A 27,805-nucleotide genomic window follows, 5' to 3' on the forward strand; every position below is an offset into this window, starting at 1 on the left:
CCTAATCCAAGTATCGCAATATTAAAGTAACGTAACTTGATTACTTTCTGTTACTTTTGGATTGCCTCAATACCAAATATGGTAGCTAGCTAGCTAGCTAACAGTACTAAAGTTGTCAGAACAGACTGCTTGCAGTGTCTGTGGTAAAATTAATTTGGTCAGAAGAGACATGAGACACCCAGTGAAAACATTTTTTTTTCACTAGAGGCCATGATAATGAAATGGCAACTGTAAGATTGACTGGTTTCACTCGAGACCAGAGTGGTGAGACTCGTGAAGTGTTGTAATGTGTGCGCATGTGCATGGGAGTATATCGTTATTTATTTTAAAATGTATTGTAATCTTGCTAATAATCCCCATTATTACTAAAAGTATTGGTAATCTGATTACGTCTTTTTTTCTGTAACTGTAGCAGAATACACTTACCTTTTTTTGTATCCTAATTACGTAACGCCATTCCATGTATTCTGTTACTCCCCAAGCCTGACAATGATGATCACAATCTTTTCTCCTTGAACCACATTCACACAATAAATGACTTAGCAAATCCCTATTGAGCCATTATAGAAGAGGTTAGTTCTGAATGATAACAAGTTTGGAATGCAGTCCTTAATAAGAGTAACAGGCAGGTGTCAGTCATGATGGTCCCTATAAATACTCAAAACCCAGGCAATATTCAGTTGTTATCTCATAATCTCGTCAAACTCAAGAAGCATTGACTTACCAGTGGACTGAGACAGTGGTTTATAGAGAAATAGAGACCACAGTAAAAGTAAGTGAGCAGACACATGCATACATACAAGTACACACATCCAGTCAGTAGGGAACAGCTGAAAAAAACACAAACCCAAAACAGAGTAGAGTTGGTATTGTGCAGAGAGCTGACTCCATCTAGAATGTGACATCCAGAAAGTCACACAAAGAGTCTTGTTCTCCTTGTCTGCAACAATTGTCTAAACATGTTCTACAAAATTTGATTCTCTGTATCTTCTGTGCTGTCTATACAATACATTCCAAAAATGGCATCTCAACAGGAAATTGACTACTTGCAGCAAGACATCACACCACAGCATGAAAAGTTAAAGGCAAAACAGGCAGATTAATAACACTGACAGTCTAAGTGCTGTCATAAGAGGCCATTTTAATGAAATCCTCCACCAAAGTCCAATCTAATAGATCACAATCAAAAAGCATGCAATACTATCTACTTGATTGCACATTTGACTTCATGGAGAGCCAATCCAGTATTCAAATAATGTAGCCAGAACTTTTCATTCAAATCAGCTTCCCTGAAGAGGAAACTAAAAGTTCAGTGATAACATACATAAAAGTATGGCAGATGGACAAACTGAGTAACATTTTTGACAGCTTTCAAATAAGTTTAAGTTACTAGGTCCCCATAATGCAAGTGCTGTTTTAAGTACATTTTCCATGAGAACAAACTGTATGATACAATGTGAAATGTGCTGTACATCAGCTCATAGCAGCATAGCTATAACAATCAACTACAGAGATTCCTCGTGGAGGCAACTGTACATACCCCATTCAATGAAGCCTGTATAGTTACCAAAACATGCTAAAGTATATACTAGATTCTGAATCACAAACATAGCGGTGACAGCTTTCATTGTTTTCTAACAAAGTTTAAAATTCATATTATCCATTTTGCCTTACTTCAGGTTTACAAACACAACAGCGAAGTAAACCAATATCTCAAATTCCTCCTGAGGCATTTCATTCTTTTCGAGATAGATTTTTAGAGACAGAAGCCTAAGATACTGACCTACTCCTTTTGAGTATGAGATGCTAGGCTCCACAGAAATAAACAGAAAAGGTGCAATGAGACTAAACTCTGGAACCATACCAGAATTTTAAATGATGCCCAAGCCCTGTCTAGCTTCCCTAATGAGTGTGGCATAATAGAGGTTACATCCATATCTAAGAGGTTGTTTGATAGTTAGAGAGCAGCACTCTCAGGGCCAGCTCATTAAGAGTTACTTCGTTTTTATTTGAAAACCAATCCCCATTCAAAGCCATTCAAATAAACAGGTTGTCTAAAAAGTGGAAAGATTGTAACATCACAAATTCAAGTGTGATAATTCTGACTTTCAATGGAAAATGGATTGGCATGCTTTGTACGGGATGATAAATGGAAATAAACCCTTAAGAACCTTTTGAGTTGTTGTAAGTTAAACATTCCTGACCTGTTTTGTACAGCATGTGCATACCAACTCAGGTTTAGTTGCATACCTCATATTCTATACACAAAATAGTTTAAAATGTGTTTAACAATAAACAATACAGAAACAAACGTATATTTTGGACCATGAATTACCCTCATGATGGATTTTTCTGGCATATCGTAATGAAAAAGAATGGAATTGCGAACAGTCTGAACATAGAACGAGAACAGCCCCACACAGCAGAAAATTTTATTTCTCTTCACATCCGTGGCACCCCTCTCTTTGATACACACAGCTATCTCCTGGAAATATGTCAGTCACTCTTTTTAACACCAATTCTGAATTGGTATAGGCTGGAAAATGTTACAAATTGGCAGATATACAGACCTGTGCAACATAAAATACCCTAAAATCTGAGAATGATTCAGTGAAGTCACAGAGTGGGTGGGCTGGGCTAGAACATTTCTTAGTTTCCTTTTGTTCCCCTTTACTTACAGCTTTGACAATGTAAGTAAATCCACCTCTTTTTAAATTTCCACAGCTGTTGGTGTATGATTGCTCTATGTGTCTGTCCAACTGGATATATGGCTCTCTGTTACTCTTGCCCCCAGTCCATGTGTTCCGTGTTTTAAATATTATCTTGATGTGGCCATTAGCAATTTGAATATTAATAGAGTATATTAATCAATTGAAGCTTTGATAGATTTGTGTGTGTTTTTTTTTTTTTTGCTGATACATTACAGAATTTAAAAATACTAAAAATTTACTTTTATATTTGTGATTAAAGGAACGCCCATCCAAATGTAGCTTTCACTTTCGTCAAAAAAAAAATACTGTTTGCTAAATACCTCTCATTCTGGTTATGGGCAGATTATCTGTCTCTGTCCTGCTTGCTGCCATACCTGCACCACCTGACTGCACTGCCTGCAGCAACAATCACTCTAACCTGATTCACTTATATCTTTTAAACCATGCCTTCACTCACCCACTCTACAGGCATCTATGACTGTCAATCAGCTTTCAGAAAGGCAGCTTTCCTACCTTTCCCTGGATTGGTGGAGATAGAGACTACCCCCAAGCATTGACTCTAGATCAGTTTCAGATTTTTTAACATAACGGTAGGGGTTACAACTCAGACTGAATACAGAGTTCCCAGATTAAATGGGGACAGGAAGTAATGCCTCTAGATTAACATGCTTTCATAAAGACATGGCTCCATCCCTTGAACACATCTCCAAAGAATCTGATCTCCAACCTGCATATGCCCTGCCCTACTCAATTGCTCCCTAAGGTCTGCTACTCTGTCATACTTAGATTTTCTCAGTCCTCAGTCCTTGCTGTTTTCACGGTCCCATTCTCTTTCCTGTGTCCCTATCTGAACCCCATGTTCTCTCTATTATGCATCCAGTTAAAATGTTTCTCTATCCTGCTGGATTCTTCACACAATGAAGTTGGTCATGTGTGGTGATCTTGAGATCTGACTTCAGTGTGAACCCTAAATGTCTCACCCGCTCTCTCAGTCTCCTCCCTCTTGATAGCTGCCATTATGTCTCTCTGGCCCTCTACTTCTTTCTTCTCATACCTATCACCAAACCAACAGCAGTTTTACTCTGCCCCACATTTTACTATACTATTTTAGACTATACTATACTATGATATACTACTCCCATCTGTGAACCCCCTTTAGTGTTTCTAATATGGCTTCCAGTGTCCTTTTGTAGCCATGTGTTATTCTTGTTTTTCCAATTAATAAAAAAATAACACCTGCAGTTTGTATTCCATTTGGCTGTGTCTCAAATTAGGCTTTTATAGTAGAGCCTGCACTGGCTCATTTCATGTTTGTTCATAACCAAATGAGCAGGAGCATTTGCCATATGTGTGCAGTTGATTACCTGCACATGATGGATGAAGAAATCCCAATGGTTTAGTTAAAGGAATCACAATTATGGATGCAGATTAAAACCAGATGCTGAGTAGCACATGTGGGATACATGTCTGTGCCCTAGCATGAACTATAAATGTAATGTGTAAATTAAAATATACTACCTAATTAGTATAGTTAGTTATTAAACAAGAATCAAGACAAACACTATACTCATTGCATTTACACAGAGTAAATGTGCCTTCTTATGCTTGACACATAGGACTGAAGGCAAACCTACTCTTCTTCCTGGCATTGGTTAACAAACTGTTGGCACAGGCCAATTCACTCAGGTACAAATGACTCAAAGCTAAAGACTGTCAATGGAAACAGTTCCCAATGACTGCATAGCTCCCAGGATAAAGACTGCCCTTGTACATTTTCACCAACTCTTTCTTCTGTCTTTTATCCTTGAGGCTTGATTGTACCATTCTCTCCAAACCCTGGTTCTTATCCATTCTAGGCACAAAGAGAGATAGAGGAGGATTAAACTCACTACTGATCATGATGATCAATAAAAGCACACTGATCTAAAGCACACTCCCAACAATCTCACCACTTGTTTTTTTTATTTTCTCTTAACTACATCCCTTTTCCACCTCCCTATTTTTCACTCTCCATAAGTAGTTTGGCTAACCAAACTATTTATATTCTCAATTTCTAAACACTGAACCAATCCCTCTGCAAAGCTACTCATCACATGGACCAACCTCTGATGTTGACAAACCTCAGACGTTGGTATTATTGTAACATATTCACACTCTGCCACATCTAAAAGACCCCTGATACACCTACAATCTCCTTCATCCTTCCATTGCCACTGAATACTTCCACTAATGCTTCAACCAGACATCATCTCCATCCTCTCCTAAAAAACACATATTGATCGTTAATCTACTACCCAGTGTCTTTCCTCCTCTACAATTGAATTTACAGGAATAGCAATAAAATTGTGTCCCTTTACCTCAAGATGAATCATCTCATCAATTGTAGGTCATTTTCAACAAATGCCTCACAATTTTCCATGATTCCTGACATCTCTGAAACAAAGAACATCAAGGAACATTTGGTCCTTCATTCTCCATTTGCTGAGCCGAGGATCACAGGCACCTGGCCTTAGCTGGTTCTTCTCCAATCATTATGCAAACGTTCCACTTTCTTAACCAGTGTGCCTCATGGTTCAGTGCTTAGCCTGTTCCTTTTATCCAACTGTACAGCTCTAAATCATATACTTTTATTTAGTTTCATTTGATGCAAATTTTTACTCCCTTACCTCGTGTTAGAGAACTCTCTTCTCAAGTATTGTTGTATTTTTCTGCTGTCTCCTCCTATGTTATATAACTGCCCATCAGCTCAAGCATAGTTATTCTAAAGCAGATATGCTTCATGTGCATACATCCTCAATGGTCCTTATTTTCCTAATAAGTGTTATGAGCCAATAATTACTGCCAGAACAGAATACAGTATCTGTCTCAACTTGATTCTGCCCAGAAACTGTATGGTTTGGCTGAAATGATATCATGAATCAACACTAGTCTGACCCCTGATTGTGTTATCTGGATATTCAGGTATTAAAAGGGTATTAAAGATAATATACCTTTAATACATTGAATGGCATGGTATTTTGCACAGTACATTTGTATAAACACGTCTGCATTATGATAATAATAATAATAATAATACAAAGATGAAGAATCATCAGGAAACCAACCATGGATAGAAAGATAGAAAGCTCCTGGTAATTTCAACTGCTAATACCACTGTAATATCAATTATGCAAATACAAAATAAAATAATTTCACATTTCCAGTCAGTGCAGGGAATGTATGGCTGTTTTTTGTTTGTTTTTGGAAAAGAAAGGCACTATAAAATATGTTGATTAGACATGTAACACTCCTTGTTAAAACTATTACTTATTCATATTATCCATTTTATATGATAAACAGTTTTTTTTATTTAATAAATATACAAAACAACCTTCCCCACACAATCAATCTCCGTCATGTAAAACATGAGACAAGTAAACTTTTCCCATTATGCTCTATGACTAATATTATCTTTACTTTTTGTCAGAGGAAAATGGCTTATGGAAGTGTGCAGCAGGGGATACAGCCTGAAAGCATTAAACAAAAACCTAACTAAAAAGTTGAGTACTTAATTGGATGATTATTCATCTTTCCACAGTATTCTTTTAGAACCACAGACTAAAAATAACAAAGTTGCAGCACAAAGGTCCTGTCTGCTGTGTGCAGTGGTGACCCATTACTGTGTGTGAGCACTATGCCTAAGGGTGAGGAGAAACTTTGTGTCCACTGGAACGTGAACAGGCCTATAGGTCACAGAGGGACACTATCTCAGCTCCTGGACTAAGAAGAAGTGCAGTCAGCTTTTCTGGGGATTTGTAACAAAGGTTCAAAGCAAATTAATCCAGTAAAAATAAATAAATGACAAATGAAATATCCCAGCAAAAATTTCCTCATAAACCTGCACAAATATCTGTATGCTGACATGGTCACAACCAGCCTTCAGCTTCAGACATAGAAAATAATGCTTGAGACTCTGTTGGTGGAACATTTGTGAAATATTCCCTTCAAAAAAACAATTTTCAGATCACTCATTACAGCTAAATCCATAGTCACTTGGCAATCACAGCTATTTGTACAGTACCACTTTTAAGATAAATACAGTAAGATGACCAGTGTTGCACAATCCAGTAATGTGGCTGAGGATGTTATATACACAAGCATCACATCCAGACACTGACAAATTAAAAAAAAAAAACTGGTGTAATATAAGCTGAAACAAAATTAAATAGCTGCATTAAAGCTATATTACTGCATTAGTAATATCAGATGTAATGCCGTGTCAACAAAGTACCTCTTCATTTAGATATTAATATTAGTGAATTTGAATGGCAGTGATGAATGATATCTTGCTATGGAGTTCATAATACAAAATAGTAGAAAACACAATACAAAACAAAAGTATCAGTTAATATGATAAGCTGTCTGCTGACATATCAGCTAAATAAAGTTAGTTTACGTTAAGACACATTTCCACTGGTTGTTTAAAATATTTGAGTTTCCATTGGTTATTTCATTTTTTCCAGCCACCGTGGTGAACTTCAGATCTTCAAAATATCGAATTTTCTGGGGCTTTCATATTCTTCCCCTCCAAAATACGTAGTACATTGTGTCAATGAAAGGCAGAAAGGTATCTGTTGCACTGTTTTATGTTACACAGGTTGAATAACCCATGTGGAAAAGATCAGCCTTTTCTTTACTACTTAGTTTGAAATATAAAACAGCAAAATGTCTGATTCAATTGATGTAAACTACTGAATTTCTAACACCTAAACTAAAGTGTACTTAATTCTATCTCAGCATTTTAGATTCAAAGTGTAGAACCCCTTATGTTCCATAACAAGAGACACTTAAAAAAAAAAAAAACTAAACTAAACATCATTCTGGGGGCAGAGTCTCCTGGTACCATGCCCCTGTCACAGGTGACACACCTCTCAGATGACACTCATATGGGAGTATGACAACTTGTACAATACTGGCTTGTAATTACATTTCCACAGACATAGATAGAAAATAGTTACAGTTTTCAGAGCATGCTAAATGACATAATCCATTTTGTACATCCTGAATTAAGACTGTTCATAACTGTTAACAATTATTTTCTGGCCTGCATATACAGTAGCCTGTTTTGCATTGTATTGACTATGTAACATTTGTATAGTATTGCACTTGCAGTAATTCTGTCTACTTCCATGCCTTTCAGTTCCCTTGTTCAAGCTGCAGCTCTTTTTTTTCAAATTTTACTTGCTGTTTATCATATTGTACATTGTGGCAAAAGATGAATTTTAGGTCAGTGCACTAACCTCAGGCTAACTGCCAAGTTTTCCTCAGCATAATGAGGCATTGGTTCTAAAATTCAAAATCTGACAGCCAGCGTTAGAGGCCAGCATCCCACCTATTTGCGGGAGGATCAACCTGGCCTGAGAGATGAGATTGTTTTCTTTCCTATTATTTTGTGTCACCTTTTTCCCTGCACAAGCCCTTTTCACCATTCCCCCACAGTGCTAGACAAATAGAGGGAGCAGAGGCACAGGGCAATGAAAATCAACAAGAAGAATTCGAGGGAACAAAATAAAAAGGTAGACAGATTGGTCATTGTTTTTTTTTTTTTTCTTCACAAATAGAAAGGATTTTTCTTCTTGCAGGTTGAAGATTCCCATTCATTATTTATGGACCTGAGCTCTGTATTTAAATAAAAGCTTGATCAGATACTATGTGCCTAACATGCCAGCCTATAGTAACTCCCTCTTCCCCAACAATGAAGGTGTAATTGTGAAAATGTTTCAAAGCCCAAAAAAAAAACATTGTGATCTTGACACTGTCCGATAAGGTTATAGCTTCGAAAGGGGTAGAAAGTTTCCACCTGCTGAGTTCAGGGTCTACTCAGAGTTTGCAAGGGTTTAAGAACAGAGGTCTGTCATAGGCATAAAAGGATAAAGTTCACAGCCAAGATCAGCACCTGTTTTCAAGTGTCTTGAAAGATTCACAGTGTGGGAGCTCTATGTTTCATTACAAAGGTTTTGAGAGAAGGTGTTAAGATGGCTGGTCAAGATTTTAATACTGTGCTTACAAATCCAAAAAAAAAATTATACCATAGAGTTTCAGAATTTATCTTTCCTTATGTGCCAAATAATCACAGTCTGCTGTTGTTGTTTCTTAACAGATATTTGTCTAACAGAGTTTAGCATGTATTGACAATTTGCCAAATTCACAATAACTTCTGTTTCTATAGAGCATCTTGGATTGATCCATGAGAAAATGTTACCCAGTAAAAGAGTCTTGTATTATTACAGGGAACTTGCAAGAATAAGATCAAGCTCCTACTGGCATATAAAATGTAAAACAATAACATTGGGCAGAACCAGACAAAATCCTCAAGATGAACTTAAGCTGTAAACATTCACCTTAAATTTCATATTCCAAGACATGTCTCATAGCAATTCATATCTTCAGACCGTATGTTCTTATCCCACAAAACTAATGAAACAGTATATGGAAAATAGAGTTCAAGGACAATCAATCCACCCCCCCCCCCCAAACTGTTACATGATAGCTGCCCACCTCTTCTGTACCACCATAAGAAAAAGTTTGACTTCAACCTGCACTAGTACATCATACTGAAATGTTATCATCTGAATACACAAAAATATATCCAGTAAGCACAAAGCTCCCCATACTGTGAGATAACACTGATTCATTGTTTCCTCTGCCTCAGATGTTTTGCTTTGATTAATTCCTCAGGTCAAATGTAAAACTAACATGGTACTGCTGTTTAATCCTTTTCTGTGATGTCATTGGTTTGCAGGTGTGGACTGAATGTTAACAGGACCTGGGCACAGTACAAGGAAAGCCTTGACTGATGAAGGAAGACAATCACAGATTACAATACCACTGACATTTTGACATATAGCAGTGGAGAAGATGCAACCACATGCACAGATGTTCTTCACTGTCTTATAGTCTATCACACTTATTATTCATTCAGAACATCAACCAAAAAGGAAAAATGGTATAGAAGATGTGTACTACTGTTTGATCAGTCAACACCATAGATAAGCAGTTCAGATAAATGTTGTCGTTCAGTCTTTTATACCTAATTGGTTCTGAACCATCCTTTGCCAAGCCAGCTCTATATGTATAAGCAGATACGGTAATGTGATTTGCCAATCATGCTTGCTTTGTGGAGAAAATAAAAGGTAAATGGGCTGCAAATTAACTTGCCTTCCTGATAATAATAAACTACTATACAAGAAGCAAGTAATGCAATTTGATTTGACATATTAACTAAACAACAAACCTTTATTTTGGACTTACTTTACAGCTAAAAATTAGTTTAAAAAAAGTTGTCATCAGTTTCTACCACTATAATATACCTGCCAATCAAACAATAATTACCTTATGAAGGTTTAAGAATTTGATAGTTCATCAACAGATGGCACAATGCCAGCATTAAACTTAAATGTGAAGTTGATTTATTTACAGTACTTATTTGTGCAAGAATTGTATGTATGTATGTTCATGTGTATTAACAAAAACGAAAAAGATTGTCTTGGCATTCCATGTTTCAGCTGTAAAAGTAACAGTAAAATTTTACCATTTCATTTAACGCTATGAGAACATGATAAGAACTGCAGTGATTCTAACTATTACAGGTTCTACATGTTGACTTTGAATTAATATTTTTCTTTATATGATGAATCATTTCATTTCAAATGTTATAGTATACTATTCATCAGTAATCATGATATAAAGGCATGCTAACAGTGTGCTAACCATACTGTGACATCCTTAGCAACATTTTGTTCAAAGACAGTCTGTCAGTACTCAGGCTCCCTAGCTGTTTTTGTTTCTCCCTGTCTGTCAGTGTCGTCCATGTGCTTTTGTTTATGGATCCCATGTGTTCCGGCCCTGCCCACCTGCATTCCATCTCCTCGTTAGCCCTGCCTTCATCTACCCTGCTTGTCTCTGTCTCGTTGCCAGTTCGTAACAAGTACCTACCTGTTTTGTACCTGCCTGATTATTTGTTTGTGATATTTCGCCTGTCTTCTGACTTCGTCCCTGCCCACCGCCCTGCCTTGGTTGCCTGTTCTGCCTGCCTGGCTGGTTTGACCCAGCCTGCTCCCGGTTTTGATCCCTGCTCCTCGCTTGTTCTGCCTCGGACGGCCTTTCTGGTTTTGACCCTGCCTGTTCTGCCATTACTAAACTGCCCTGCAATTTCCTATTCCTATAAAGTCTCTTGGAACCTGATTATGCCTAGTCTGCGTGTGAGTCTGTGCCTGTGCCTTGACACAGTCATATGATATGTGATTTTTCATCCAGCCTTTGAAATAAAAAAAAAAAAAATAAATTAAAAAAATTGCTACTTTGTCTAGGACATGGATACTGTAAAGAGAGGCTATAGAAGGGCAATATGCATGCCCATTTTACAGAACTTTGACATGTTAATGCTTCAGCTGATACTCTGATACATTAAATCTCTGAAATATAAATTATGCTAGAAATGCAAGACAAAGTTTGGGCAAATGCATTCATACTGTGATGAGCATTTGAAAAGCAAAGCCCACTAGTGGCTTGCCATCTCATAATGGCAATTCCCTGTAATTATGCCCCTACCTCCATTATGCTTGGCCATGGAGACATCACATATCTGACCCACCCTGCTTACACCTTGGGAACACATCAAAAGCTTTCTGCTTTTTGCAGAAAGCACTGAATATACAGTCAAGTATGGTTGAAAAAAGGTCCTATTGCCAGGAGGCATGTAGGTCAGCTTGCAAAATAAATGTCAGATTTGTTAAATGATGGGTGTCTGACATGCCTTGGCTGCATGGAAGGGTACCGGATGTTACAGATGCAATGTCCTAGCACCTGCCACCTTTACTGGCCTGCAGGACTCTAGAGACAAGAGACTGAATGGAGAGGAAGAGACCAACAAGGAGGATGACAAAATATGTCTTGTGAAAAAGCCAAATGTCATATCCAAAAATAACTCAGAATCACAGTACGCACCATAACCATCTTTTTTTGAAATTTGATACAATTTGAATTATTCCTATTTTTTCCCTTTCTCTATAACAGTGGGAGATTTGCAAATTATGTATGATTTATTATTAGTTATTACCTTGACATTAAACATGCTGTTTTGGGAGATATTTTTCACATATGTGCATACTGTGGTATGATAAATAAGTAATTATGTACAAAGAGTTACACATACATCCATCTAGCAGTAGCCAAAATTAAATTAAAATTAATGAAGGGGTCACGGTTATGATGTTAAACATTTAATTTCACATTTTAGACTTAAGAGAAAATAAGTGTGAAAATTATTGTGACAATTACTATGCTGATTTATAGACAGGGTTGCACACAGGTAAGGGATAAAAAAGGTGAGAACATTGTGTGGACACCTGCCACAACTAGGGGGCCTGGGGGCATGCTCCCCCAGGAGAAAATTTTGAAAGATATTCACTTTACATACTCATTTCTAGTTATTACAAGTATATTTGCAGCTGCCTGAAAACTAATTCTAACAGCCATTATGGGGTAAAACAACCCTACATAAAACATAAAAAAGGAATCAACAGATGTGGGAGCTGAATAAACCAACAAAACAAAAACAAGAAGACAAGAAAAAAAGGTATGTTGGAAATCAGCTTCTTTATTCACTCTATTCACTCTTCCACAGGCATGTAATTGGTAAAATTCATAAAAATATTAAAAATAATAATAATAAATAAAATAAATAATATATATTCTATAATATAATATTTTGAGGCAGCATATGCGTGCTGCTGACATCAAGGCTGTCCCAATCAGAAGGAATTGTTTTCTATTACGACACCGACAAAATAGAACTGAATCATACTTGACACGGCAGCGGCGAAGAGTTCGGCAGCAGAGTGCGCCGCACTCATGTTGGTGCTGGTGTGCAGTCGGCTTAAGGCAGCTGCCTTTAAGATGCCTTGGCTGTTTATCAATCCGCTTTTTGTCCATTCTTGCGTTCTCGTGAACTCGTTTGACTTCATCTGTCATGGCCCAAGTACGGTTCCAATACGAAGAACACTCTTAACTCAAGAACACTTAAAATGCCCAGGTGTGTTCTTGATCCGCCCCTTTTATCGAGGATGCCTCGGTTGGTGACTTGGCCAGCAAGAATGCGACTGATATCCCAGAAGTCATTGCAAGAATGATGGCAGGAGCGGCGAGCGAGGAACTGCTCACCTGTAAGTTTTTACTTTTCTTATTTCAAGTAAACGGTAGCCTACCCGTAAATCAGCCTCTGAAAAAAAATGTGACGGGAAATGGGCAGTACAGTTGCAGAATATTTGCTTATTTTATATAAGAAACGGCTAAATTGTAGGTTCGCTCCGACTTTCATGGGGAGTAGGCTTCGGTTAGCTAGCGTTATTCAGTTCAGTGGAGACGGTAGTTAATGTTAGCTAAGTTAGCATGGGCTACAGAAAATGTAACTTGAGGGATGGCTTTTTAGCTTTATAGTTTATTGCATTTTTCAAATGTCTTATTGATCATATGAATGTAAATAAGGCTATAGTCTCCATACAGCCTTCTACCTTCTAGCCTGCATGTTTTGCATGTAAAACCCTTTACTAAAAGTAACTAGTATTTGCAGCTGTTATAGATTAATGTAGTGGAATAAAAAGTAGATTATTTGCTTTTGGAAAGTACAAGTACCTCAAAACTATACGTAAAACAATTTACATTAAGTTACTTTTCATCCTTATACAGCCAACCCCACCCCTGGTCAATCAACCACTTAGCTAGCAAGATACTTTGTTCATTTTAAAGGCAATTCACGTGACTGTTTGGCTTAGGGCAGGAGCATCTTAACACTTGTGATGTTAAATAACATTTTAGTACTCATCCTACCACATGAGTGAAATGACAAACACGAGTTCTGAGTTCGCCTTTAACTTTATTATATGAACAACATAGCAGCCTATATTATGGCAAAACACAAATGTAATACACAAGCACAATAAAACAAAAGTTTATCAAATGTTGCGCTGATAATGCCAGTGTTGTCATATCAATGCTTAGATGAGCTGGGCCCAGGGTATTGTGCAATAGCAGGTACGCAAGTACACATAGCATCTCAATCCCTGATAGGTGCCTTCTCCGTCCTCACGATCTTGCAAGACCGTTCTCGGCAAGGACGCTAGCAAGAACGTTCTTCTCAAGAACACAAGTACGTTCTTGCGTTCTTGGAATTGATAAATAGCCCTTATTTTGGCTACATTTGTGGGCAGCGTCACATGTATCCTTCACAGAGAAGGCAATCCCGTAAATCCCTCAGTCTAACAAACATTCCATGAAATGGAAAAAAAACATGGCGGACAGTCGAAGCGGAGAGGCAGAAGAGTCAGTTTATAAAAGTTAAACCATTTGTTTATTGGTAATATTTTTATGACTTGAGCTATATTTTTCCTCAAATAAGCCATAAACATAGCTAGGTTGTCAATTTCAACAGAGTCATAAAAGCCAACTGGCTAGCTAACTCATAGGTGTCAACCTATACAGTTTGCCTGTATAAAATACCGGGTTTATGCATATAGCCTACTGCAGGATACAAGAAATGTAGTGTAAATGTAGTGGGTTTCCCCACATGGAAACAAAAACAAAAATAATAGAAATTAATGACCTATAAATAGTAAATTAAGCTGTAATATAAATTAACAGGCTGTAAATCATCTGAAATCGTCTGATTTGTTTGTGTATCTAGCTAGCTAAGTAGTAATCCTGCCAAATTTTATTAAACATTTTTTTTAAACATTTTTTTTTAATGAAAAGAGGGAACAGAGGGAGAAAGAAGTAGAGATGCTCCGTTTGGAACAGGAGAAACTAAAACTGGAGCATAAAACTGGAGAGAAGGATTGGGTCTGTTGATTACCTGATTGCCACTCCTGATAGGAGAAAAAAGAGTAGGCTGTGCCATGTAAACATGTTAAAAGCTTACTGTCAGAGAGAGGAGGATGAACAAGAAAAAATTCCTGCTGTAAAGACTGTCACTTTATCCTCTGTAGTGAAGGATGGTGGCATGGAGGAGCAAGAGCCTGCCCCAGTGGTTCAGGGAGGACCTGAGGGTCGGTTACAAAATTCAGAATTTTTAAGTGACTTGGACACACATTTAATACATTTAGGACAACAAGAATGCATGGAGCTAGCAAATTTGATTTGTTCATACAGCGTGTTGTTTTCTGATGTCCCCAGCAGAACCACACTTATGTCCCATGATATTGATGTTGGGGGTGCGGCTCCTAAGAAACAACATCCGTATAGAGTGGGCCCAGAGGAAAGGAAAAATCTTAGGGACAAATTGTCTTACATGCTTGAACATGGTATTGTGGAGCTCCCCATGTTTGTTGGTTCCCAAGCCAGATGGAACTTATAGGTTCTGCACAGACTATCGGCAGATGAATGCAGTGACCAAAGCAGATTGTTATCCTCTACCCAGGTTGGATGACTGCATTGACTAGATTGGCCCGGATAAATATGTTAGCAAATTGGATCTCCTTAAAGGCTACTGGCAAGTTCAGATAGGGCAAAGGAGATCTCCACATCTGTCACCTATGAGGGTCTATACCAATACACAGTCATGGCCTTTGGGATGCGAAATGCCCCAGCAACATTCCAACATTCCATGAATCAGGTTTTGTGTGGGCTGCATGGGTGTTCCGCATACCTGGATGACGTTGATGAGATTGGCATGGTTGGATATTATAGGGGTTTCTGTTGTAACTTTTCATCTGTGGTGGCACCCTTGACAGATTTACTGAGTGCCAAGGTCAATTTTGTGTGGACCCAGAGGTGCCAGGAGGCTTTTGAAAGGGTCAAGGCAATCCTGAGTAGCTCCCCTGTGCTCTCAGCACCTCGTTTTGAGAAGGCCTTTAAGCTCGCTGTAGATGCTAGTGATGCTGGTGCTGGTGCTGTCTTATTGCAAGAGGATGAGTGAGGAATTGACCATCCTGTTTGTTACTTACATGAAAAAAAAAAAATTGAAGGTTGATGGCGTTGGAGTTTGTTTCTCCAGGACTATAACCTGGAGATTAGGCATGTTCGGGGTAAGGACAATATCATTGCTGATACCCTGTCACGTTGGCATGAGTAGAATAAATTTTAGATATGACAATAAATAAATAAGTTTGGGTTTGGAAATTTGTTTTCTTGTTTATTTATTGTCTTAAGGGGGGTGGTGTTACGAGTATGCCACATGATGTCAGGTGAAGGGTGCACGGAAGTAGGGGTTATGGGTCACATGACGTCAGGGTCACGGGTGCACGAAGGTGTGTACCTCAGGTATTTTAAATGTCTATAGCGGCAATTACAGTCGTTGGGGAATTTGAGTCCCTGCGTGGTATATTGTGTGTGTCTAGCTGTCTCTTATACAGAGATTAAGTGCAACTCTATGTATAAAGTTTGTGAGATGGTGGTGCAATTTTTTTGCGTTTATTTTCTAGTTTTGTTTTGTTGTTTTGGGTAGGACGGTGGAAACGGTACGACGGTCTATTGCAGACTGGCCGGTCCCCACCGTTTTATTTCATTCTTTTGCGCACCGATCTCCAGAACTCATCTTTTCTCTACTCCACATTACCTTCTTCCCTCTCTCAAACCACTCTTTCTGAAACTCCTGTGCACTGCTATCTCTCCAACTATCTTTTCTCTGACCCGTATAAATACTATTCAGCCAGTTAAAACTCCAAAGCACTCGCCGCTGCGTCGCTTGCCCGGCTGGACCAAAAACTGAAGAGTGAGTAGCCGGGATGTTGTACTTTTATGTGCGGAGCATTTATCCTGCCAACTGCCCTGTGACTGCTTGTAGTCACCTTTGGCAGGAGTCTGTCCGTAACAGTTTGGTGACTGTGAAGCTTACTGTGAACGCGTAGTGTCAGTACTGCGCTTGTTTGATGAAGATGGTGATGTGGGAGTAAACGTAAGTTTCGCGTTACGCATTCAAACTTCAAAGGGCATTCCAAACACCGCTGCCTTCTGAGATACCTACAGGTTAGGCAGCTGCCTACGAAGGCAGTGAGTACCATGTCACCTGCCTTCCGAATGGAACGCGCAGACCTTTTTGTTTTTTTTTTTTAACCTTCTCTGATTGGCTAGTACTCATTGCCTTCGTTAGTTAGGAGCAGAGCCATGGCTCTGGTTACGATTAGTGGTGTTCAAAACGATTCTTTTTAGTGATTCGGTTTCTTTTGTTCAGTTCAATAAAATGATTCAAATCTTTGACTCACTGATTCGTTCATTCCCATATCCGGTCGGGCGGCATACACGAATCTGTAAATAGTTTTATTGCATTTTAAAAGTTAATCTACATTGTTCCAAATATCTTGTCCATTATTAGCCTGCTCTGCAGCAAAACAGCACGTGTGAAACCAAATGTCAATGAAATTAATAATAATTAAATTGTAATATTCATTATGTGAAACTGCACCATGTTATTCAAGCAATCATGCAGCCACAAAGTATACTTCGTCTTTAGGAAGGTAATAGAACCCCACATTTTAACGTGTTTAATAGCCTAAGTACATGTCATTTGCTAAAACTAAAAAAAAGCACTGAGGAAAAAAGAGCCACGCTTATATCTGAAGCGAATAACTTTGTTTTACAAGTTTTACAGCCCAGACATTTTAATATACTTGTAGGCCTAGTCAGTGATGTCGTATTTTCATTTGTTGTTAATGTAGACATAGTACGCTACAAATGTGATGCATAGGCTTATGCATCACATTTCTGTTTAGTTTTGTAGCCTACTATGTTGATTTGTCAGTATTTATTAATAAGGACTTTATTCACGTTAAAAGGAAATGTAATGTCAACATTAAATACATCGTAGCCTACGTAAAATTGCAGTTGTGATAAACAAGAACTGCGATAAATTGTGCGCACCTAAAATATGCTACTGCAAAAAATATAAATATAAAATAATATTGCAGGTAGATGAGCAAAATAATATTTAATATTGTTTTTAATTCCTATAATGATGTCACGGAAGTGCTCTGATTCCTTTTGCATCGTCACAGTCAATGGCAGATGTAGCCCAAGCCTGCTATACTGAGAACTAGCGATTCTGGCAAAATGTAGCCTAGTCACCAGGTCTTCATAGTCAGTGAATCTTTGGAGTCTGAAGGAACTGATGAACTGAGGACTCACAGTTCCTTTGAGTCCGAACGAACTGGTGAACTGAGGAACTTGTCAACAGTTCATCAGGTCAGTAGGTGGAGTTTAGAGTCTTCGCAGTCGCCAGATCTTTTGCATTGTCCCACATTGTCAGCTGTGCCGAGATAGCCAGTGGGAGGTGCTTCGAGAGTTTTAGCATTTCAGCCATTGGCTAGTTGTCGTCATGAATGAACTGCTGATACAGTTTTGTGATAGGCTGCTTTGTGGAGAGACCACATATCTAATATCCACTGGAGGGAGAGTTATAGCTGCTATGCCAGCTAATCAGCGCGCATGTTTGCAAAGAGGAAGGAACGAATCTTTTAAACTAGGGATTCAGTACACTCAGTTCACCTCAAAGATTCGTTCAAAAGGATTCGTTCGTTCACGAACTGCACATCAGTAGTTTGGAGTGAGATGCTTAGGGTAAGAATATCAGGGCCAGAGCCAATCAGAAGTAGAGTAGGGGCGTGTCTTTGCAGAATGCCCCCCCCCCCCAAAAAAAAGCAATTTCTCCTCAGATCTTCACGAACTAGGGAACAGCGACTGAGACAGATGTGGGTCTGCCTGGAATTCAAACTTCTGCCCTTGCAACTTCATGGAACAACTCACTGTTCACAGCTCACTAATATGTGCACCTAGTCTCAAATTCTCAAACTCTGGGTGGTGACATCACCCTCTAAACTGTAATGGAGGCCAGTTGAAGCACTTGCTCGTCTGGGTTCTACTACTCATCCTGGCAGTATTTTGCGCAAGTACTTTCAGTAATGAAAAAAATAGAGTAGGGAGTGTTTAACTGGCATCTTCTAGGGATAAAAGCCTGAGATTACACTGGGAACAAATGCACACTATACATGTTTTTCATCTATTCTGAAAAACAAAAAATGTTATTTTGTGGATGCCAAAAAGTTCAGCTGACTGCAAATGAATGGCAGATACTGGATGCACACAATGGAATTGAGTTTACTGGACTATTAAAAGCAATTAAACATTATCTGGTGCCATCTGTTGCCCCCCTCCCCCCTCCAGTTCAGGCAGAAATCAAAAGAGAATTAGCTGCAGGTCAATGAATGGTTGTTGGGTTGATGAAGCAACTGTAACTGTAACATTGTTAATTTTGATATTGACATTGTGAATCAGCCTATGACATGTGGATGAGACAGGAAACAATTTATCATGTAAACCACAGAGGTTATGTCCTGTTTATATCTGACAGTACACCTCAAGCAAGAAATGAATTGGACTATGTGAACAAACCGGTAGTCCATACATATCATACATTCCTATTATCCAGTAAAAGACGGACATGCGTAAGCAGAGGTGTCTGTTTTCTTTAAGAAAATATACTGATTCCCTGCTATCTATGCTCAGACCAAGGTAAACATAAGCACAAGTTGGCATGAACAGAGATTTCTGTTCCTTTTAGCATGGAGCTCTAAGGGTATAGTCACCTAGTCAACTAATCAGGTGACAAAAGAGTACCAAAGGAATAATGAGATGGGAATGTTACTTACAGTAATGCAAACAAAAAACAACCCACTGTACCTTACAGGCATGCTTTGCTCTCACCAATGGTAAATTGAACCCCGTCAAATATGTGGATGTACCCTTGTGATGTACTACTGTTGTGACCTCCCAGGAAAATAGCTTACAAAATCTAGCTTTATCCAGATTTCCAACTTTTTTTTTTTTTCAAAAACTAAGCTTCATAAGCTAACAGACTTCATAGTGGAATTTCAGTTTGTATTCAAACAGCAGAGTTCTTTCAGAATATCAGCAACTCTCAGAGACACTCAAAACAAATGCTGAATCCCCAGTTTTTGATCGTTAAATCTAACGGGCACATGAACACATTCCAACACTTTGATTCTAAGTTTTTTGTTGCCTGTGTACCACAGATTTCCCTTACACAGAACTCAGTTTTGATCTGTAGTAGAATGTAAGTCATGTGTGTTTTGCAAACAGATTGTTGCCAATCTCTTCACAGGAGTCACAAATATGAAACTGCTTTTTCAACTGCTATTTTGAAGGAGCAGTTGAATCCAAGGAGAATCCAACTGAGAGCAACAGACTGAAGAGGGCCCATGTGGAACTAGGACAATATGAACCTTTGTAGCCAATTATAAAGCATAATGGACATTTTACTGCAACATCTGACAGGCTGATTCATTGATAAGGAATAGGCTACAGTTTCTTTAAATTTCTTAGTAAAAGCATGATTAAATGAGTCTGCAGCTGGGGCTTATATAATCTGTATTGCATGCAAGTACCACTGACATTGACATTGATCACTTACAGACTTGATTGCTCACAGACTTAACACAGAGTTAACTGTGTTTTATGTTGACAGAAATCTACACGGCTGAAATGGAAGTATTTGCTCACTCTTGCTGTTCTTCAAACAAGCCAACCTGGATAAAGTAATGGACTAGCTAAGCTGATTGATGTGTCATATTGCAATTATCAGTGAATCTTCATCACTTGTGAAACACTTTCTCTTGTCTGAAGAGAACTAAAACATATACAAGGGGAATAACAAGTAAGGAATGAATAAAGAGTCCTACTGTCAATGAAATGGATAAGAAGCTAAATAGTCCATGCAGATATGATTCAGTAATTGCTGGATACAATTAGAGAGGTGGCCTTTGTTTACATGAGTTCAATAAATTATTTTTAATAATCTATTTACCTGTAGCTAGCCTTGTGGGCGTAGCCCCCACTTATTGCTTATAAAAGACTACTGATTTCACACACTTTGGACATCTTTCATATATGCATCGTTTATGGAGTGACATTGATTTGTTCTGATCTGGTTATAAACAATGTCCTCCACATTTACCCATACCCTTTAACAGAAGTTAAAAAACACAACAGAAAAATGTAGATATTTCATATCTATATATTCATATTAAGCAATGTACAGACCACAAATAATGAATTTCATTCCAGAAAGCAGAAGTCACATTCAATCTTTGTAATTAATATTTTTAAAACAATAAATTCCTCTTTCATTAATCTCACTGCTGAGATGTGTCCTGATGTGCTTCATGAGCTTCCGGGACCTCTGTTGGGGTCTTTTTTTTTTTTTACTTTCTTGACAGCAGATTTGTGCCATTAAGAACTATTGGTTTTGATTTGTGAAATTCCTTCTTGAGTTTGAACCACAAATGTTTTACTGGATTAGAGTGAAGCCACTCTCCACCATGGACATTTTCCTGTTTGTTTTCATTCATGTATGAATGCATATATTTGCAGTGTGTTTTCAATGATACAAACTTTCCAATAACTAAGCTTTTTCTCATCAGTTTCAAAGTTTCAGTAGAGCAAAAGCACGAGAATGTGCAGCTCAAAAGGTAATGGATAACTGCTTAACTGATTAGCCACTCCCACCAGGTGATACAAATCAGAGGTGGGTTTTAAGGGGAGAGAAAAGAGCCAGGACAGAACTAGGGAGGCTTGTGTTTTTTCTTCTGAGAGTTATGTGGTTTAGGTCTTGCTGTGAACCTTTTTTTGTCTCCTGTATGTATGTCTGTTGTTAGCCTGTTTTGGTTACTGTAGCAAACATTTTTTAACATTTCAGCCAGCTTCCTCATGGTGTCTTGAGATTAACAACAAATTGAGATTTATGTAAAGGTAACCATTTATTTGTAGATTTGGACGACTGTCTTATCATCCTGTGTAAATTGCTTAAAAATGTAAATACAATCACCTCAGAAATGGCTTAGTTGGGTGATTTATGAATCGTTAGTACAGCAAATCACACACCCTGTGTTTTTCATTTATCCACCCTATTTCCTTGTTAAAACATGCTGAATGAAAATGTCAGCCGACGGAACCAACTTTACCTTTGAAGTGGGTGTTTACTTGGAACATGTGGTGGAGGTTAACACTGCATCAAAAGGAGGGAATCTCAATTTTCCAATGAACATTGCCAGAGGTGGAAAACCCCATCTTCAGAAAGTAAAAGTCCTACCATGTATTTGTTCTAGCCATTCACTGAACAAGGTGATTTCACTAATAAGCTCCCCTACCTGGCTGAGGAGTTGTGCTAATTAAATTCAGCTGGTGTAGTGCATGGGTGGGACACATACGTGGCAGGACTTTTACTTTCTGAAGCCGGGGTTTTCCACCTCTGAACATTGCTATATCTTTTAAAATTCTAGCACGGGTTCTTATTAATTTCATTTATCCATTCTGTGCAGGTTTAAATTTACCATACCTATGTGTGATCACAACCTTACTTCACAAGACATAGGGTGAGACTGCACTTCAGAATTGCAACCACTCTATGGATCCTAACAATGAACCATTTTTTTGTGAAACTGAAGCAGTAGCAAAGTTCTGTACAAGGAGTGACCCCTGGATAATTGTTTTTTATAACATACAGACAATGTATGATATACATTCAAATTTTCAGATCACCACCCCCCCCTCCTATATTTGTCATCAAATAAAGAATTGAATTATTAGCTGCAGTCATAAAACAAATGTATAATTTATCAGCACACTTAGCAATGCAGTAAGATCCTTTTCACATCATAGTCAAGGACCTGAGAATGGGCAGTGAGCCCAGCTCCACATCTGTCTCCATTTAGTCCAAGATCAATCGCTTGATATATGCATCATAACGTTCAATACTCAATTTGGTAGCAGGCTTGTGTGACACGCCTGATGATGCCATCTTGTGTTCGGGTAATAGGGGTAGAAATAATATACAGTGAGAGAAAGTGAAGAAGATCCAGACACAGAAAGACAATTTGTACAATTCTTTGTTTGTGTAAAATCTGCCAGATACCGTAAATAATGGGATACATACACACTACACACATACAAGGACAGAGAGCCTATGAAGTTGTATGTACTGATGTACACAAAGGCTACTAATTCAACCATAAATGGTCATTATCAGTGGCTATTTCTTAGACTTTCTTTTTAACAGTGGCTATTTCTAACACTTGTGTAGAATTAGTGATTGTTCTCCCTTTTTTTCAGTTTCTTTTTATTAAATTACATGAACCTTGTATTGAGTTGGAACTCCTTTGGTCTGAGCTCATAATTGTTTGAGATTTCAGATGACTCGTACAATTCTGAAGATCATCCAGTGCTTCACACACTTTAAAAGACTGAAGAAAAAAACTCTTTGACACTTTGAAGATTTCAAGTGCTTGAAGAAATGAAGAGCTCAAATTAAACAAAGACTTGAGTATATCAAGAGGAAATATGAGTGAACACTCTAACAAAAGCTATCAACTGGCAATCTTGTATGTTATCTAAAATTAATACCATCCAAACTTTCATATTGCTGGAAAAAGTTTATTCAATATCAGACCATTTACTAGGTCCACAAACATACAATGGCACGAGGGAGCTGTCAGTTGAAGCTGTCATACTCAAATGACTCAGGGAAGCTCCACTGAAATACATTGTCCATGCTTCAACAGTGCAGCTAGGTCAGTTGAGCTCAGGTTTTAGGGCCTAATGACCAGTACCCATGGCCCCTTTCAGTGACTGTGCCCTCAACCGCCTGAGTTATCGCATCTGGGGGTTACAGTCCCTGACAAACTATACAGAGTGTGTTTGTACAGCAAGCTCCTGCCCACAACAGAGATCAACATTAGTTCTGACCATAAAAAGATATCTATTCTTGAAAACAGCATCTGTTTAACAGCGCACCAGCAGTGAAAATTTAGGGGCATTTTTGTAGTGTTTTAGCTAATACTATACAAACTCAGCTATGTGTCTGCCTTTGTGATGATGGTAAAATAGCTACCTAGCTAGTTAAACAAATGCCAAAAGTTTGCAGTCATATTTACAAAAGATCCAGTCATCTTTTTGCTAGGAAAATGCTCTAGACATCCTCACAAATTGTGAAATCCCAACATATAGTACTGAACAGATTATAAAGATTTAGCTGTATGCAAAGGTGGATTTCTTCCACACATTTGTTCCCTATATAAGCACACCCATATCTCCAGTAATGTAATGATGCAATTATAACATTATTATTATGTATACTTATATCATAATTGCATGCACACACACACACACACACACAAACACACACACACACACAATAAATTAAAAGCCTTTTACTGTACTTACATTTCATGGTTATGATCATGTTAAAGTCACTCATGGTGACAATGGTCATGTGGAAGTAGCAATAGAAATAAAAATAGACTGGAGTCAATAATTCCAATAATATGCAAACTGCCCTTTTATTCTCTGCTCTACTATGTATCCTGGGTTCAAGGAAGTTACATACTGCAAAATAATAAAATACTACTTTCCCTAACTGTTTTGAACTTTAAAATATCAAAAACACACTGCAACTAGGGCTGGGTGGTATATCCACTTTTTAAGGTATATCAATATATTTTCAACCAAGATATAGGATGAGAAAATACTGTTTATAATATCGATATAGTTTGATGTTGCGTTACATAATCCGTTTCTTCCATAAAGCCGTGCCAGTGTTGGCATCTCTCCTCTCTAACACTCTCCGCGCAACCCTGCCCCCACTCTCCCCCTGCGTCTGGCACAAAGCCGGTGTTTTGTCGATTTGTCCTACCTTATCGAAATGTCCTACCGTAGCGTAGATTGATAGTCATATCTATCGATCTTTGCTACCCTATCGGGAAATACTACCACAAGTAGGTTGTGCTACCTTAGAAGCAAAAAAGGTCGGTAATTCTTTTTCTTTACCTTATCAGAAAATGGTTCTAAGCTAATTACATTATTGTTTTCATTAATTCATCCAGCAGCAATTTCAAAAATTCTGTCAAGTAAATTTTAATAATAGGCATGGCCTACCTACAATTTATCCATCACATAAACTGTATGTATTTCGACAGTCTAGTTTACATGCTGACATGCAAATTTGTAGTCTAGTTTGTCCATCAACACACTGTAATCAATACCAACGTAAAACTTTAAGTAGCATATTTTGATATTCTAAACCTTATCAGAAAAGACAACCAGGATATAACTATAGAATGCTCTGATAGTCTGAATTACTTTATCAGAAAGTGCTACCAACATATAAATGTTTTTTTTGTTTTGTTTTGTTTTGTTTTAATGGATGAATTTAAACTACTAAACATGTATTACAGATTTCAGCACTTTATAAACATGAAGTGAAGTGACACTTCAAAGCAGAAATGTTTGATTTTCCCAGCTTGCCTCACTTTTGAAAATGTCATCAAACTTACATCATGGAACAATATATTATAAAGTCAGTTCTGCAACCCTTAAATACTCTTCAATACTTAATGAACTATGTTTAAATTGTGATTGCAACAAAGAAAATTGTACCTGCAAGTTTTTGAGGTATTTGAAATATATGCATAAAAAAGGCCAACTGCAGACACTTTTTAAGGAAGTATAAAGGGCTCCCAAGGTAAATGTAATTAAAAATATAAACTGATCACTCTCTAGTCATATAATGACAAATGGCATATGAATGCTTGTTAACCTTTGCTGTCTGCATTCTCAGAGATGCAAACCAGCTCTTAATCTCAGTGAACCAAAAATTCAAATGATCAGCCTTTCTCTCATAGTTAGATAATATTCCATTATACCTTTGGGGTATAATTATGAAGGGTGTGTTTAACAAAAGAACTATGACTACAATAAGCACACTAATGACAATTTCAAGAAGAGAGCCACTAGTGTGATGTCTCATTCTATTTTTCCTATTTCTGTCATGTGGGGCAATGCGTTCTAACTAAAGGAAGTAGCAGCTACAATCTTTTGTCAGTGTAAACAGGTATATATATAGTCGCACATGTCAAGCAGTCGTTCAGAAGTATAACTAAAATTAGCATTCAACCTTTGGCGAAGTACAGTGTAGTTTCAGAAGTTCTAGATCACTATTTGTGATGAGGAAAAACTGCAAATAAAGAACATCACAATGCACTAAACTCTCAGAGATAGGAATACAATTAATTATATCATGTTTTGCAGGTATCTTTCTTATAGCTAAAATATTTATTGTAGTGAAACATACTGTGGATTATTGTGTAATAAATTTTGAGAGGAGTAATTTGTTTTAACATACTTTTATGAATGCTTTTTACAACTTTCGTCACTGTTGGTAATAAACCTGACAACATTTCACTCTTAAATGGAAACTGCTATGTGATTAATTCCACAATGTGCATAGCCAAAATAAATCTCAATATTCTTCCTTTTCTATTCAGATTGTACATATTGACCATGCAAAGAGTCAGTTAGTTATTTGCCAGTATAATTATGAATGCTGATAGTAATTCATGTAATTCATGGAATACATAAAAATTGTCATGTAATTCTGTTATGTGATGTAAATTATTTTAAAAGTGGAAACTGGAAAAAATATCTTTTCTGAAAAATTCACCAGCAAATGGAGAATGTTCACTTTAATCATTGCATTAGATCTAACACATACATGGCCTGTATATGTGTGTATATGATCTAGGCCAGAATAGACAGCTGTTATCTCAATTACACAAATACAATACAAACTATCCTTTCCAAAGACCACATCCATGCTGACAAAAGCAGAGCCTGTCCAATAAAGAGAGCCTTACCTTTCCCACATAGAGAGGGTCATTGCCTGTGTACTCCTCAAGCACGAAGAACTGGTTCCACACCCAGCTGCGCTTGTGTCTGCGTAGAGCCCCTCCAAGGCCCGTAGGGGCCTTTGGGGCTCGAGGCTTTGAGTTGATGCTCAGTTGCAAGCAGCCCACCTCCCACAGGGGAAGCAGGAGAGTCACCGCGCCCAAAATGCTGCACAACTGCATCTGGGCCTCAACCAAAAAAAATCACACCCACGTGGTAAAAAATGATAATGAGGCACACCCAAAGCCCTGTAGAATGTCTAGAGGATCAATAAATGCTTTTCAACGCAGGCAGTAGGGCAAATCCTGTCATTTCAGAGATGGAGGGATGAGCATTATGGGTAGCTTCAGCCAGGAGACAGGTCAATGGCTTCTGAATCGGCTTCTTCACAAGTGAGGAGGAGCAAGTAGTACCTATCAGAACAAAGAAAGAGACAGCAGAGACTCCATCAGCATAATCACCCTGATGACTGCAGTCACTTTGTATTGCAAGGCTCAGCTGATGTAATAATATTAGAATTTTTCCCCCAAAGTGATTGAAGCGCCCACAAAATTCACCTGTAAACACAAAGCAAGTTCACTACTGTGAACTTTCCACTGGAAAGCAAAAATACGATTTTAAATGTATTCTTAAAAAAATAAAATGAGCCTCTGCTGCATCTCATCTAAAAATTCAAAGGAGGACATGCAAACAGAATGAGGTTAAGTATTAAGAAATGGCTTGAGAATATTCACTGTTATCTGTTCAATGAGTACAATTGAGTACTGGTAAAGACAAGCTATAAGGGCCTTATTATTATTAATGTAGCCATAGACAGCTTTTGTATGAAAGAGTATGAAACCATATATGAAATTAGTTAAATAAAGCAATTTTTGTCCCTTTCTGAGCAAAAAGCAATAAGGGCATATGATGTGATGGCAGAATAACAAGCCACATGATAAGTGTAGTAAAGCCTCATCTACAAGATCAACAGTAAATTCAAGCTGTCAGCAACATGAGGGAATGGGTCCCTTTTGACCTCCACACTCGGCAGCCTCAATCTGTTTGCTCATACTGTATGCAGTAAGCATACATCAGCTACACCACAGCAACCACTGTGTCACTGCCTACCAATGCCATGCCACGAGCACAGGACAGTACAAACGGAGACATGAGGAGACTACATCATTGCTGATACTGAAATGTTTCCCTAGTGTGACTCACGCAAAGCACCTAGCACATTTGCAAAAGTGGTGATATATTAGGATTAAATGACCACTTGAACTTCATATTTCAAGACCACATGTTTTTCACAGTACTGTTTACATCAAAATGCTTGGTTTTCACATAATGAG

General features: G+C 37.9%; 1 protein-coding gene across 2 annotated transcripts in view; it reads right to left on the reverse strand.

The window, feature by feature from the left end:
- LOC118772387 (cadherin-7-like) overlaps positions 1-27,805 on the reverse strand; it is a 112,746-nt gene that overhangs the window by 76,508 nt on the left and 8,433 nt on the right. For both annotated transcript variants that reach the window (XM_036520664.1, XM_036520665.1), the window contains exon 2: positions 26,441-26,884. In XM_036520664.1, coding sequence (XP_036376557.1) covers positions 26,441-26,653 — 213 coding nt within the window. In that variant the 5' untranslated portion in view covers positions 26,654-26,884. The remainder of the gene's footprint in view (positions 1-26,440; positions 26,885-27,805) is intronic.

Source organism: Megalops cyprinoides, chromosome 2, assembly GCF_013368585.1.
Source record: "Megalops cyprinoides isolate fMegCyp1 chromosome 2, fMegCyp1.pri, whole genome shotgun sequence".
NCBI lineage: Eukaryota > Metazoa > Chordata > Actinopteri > Elopiformes > Megalopidae > Megalops > Megalops cyprinoides.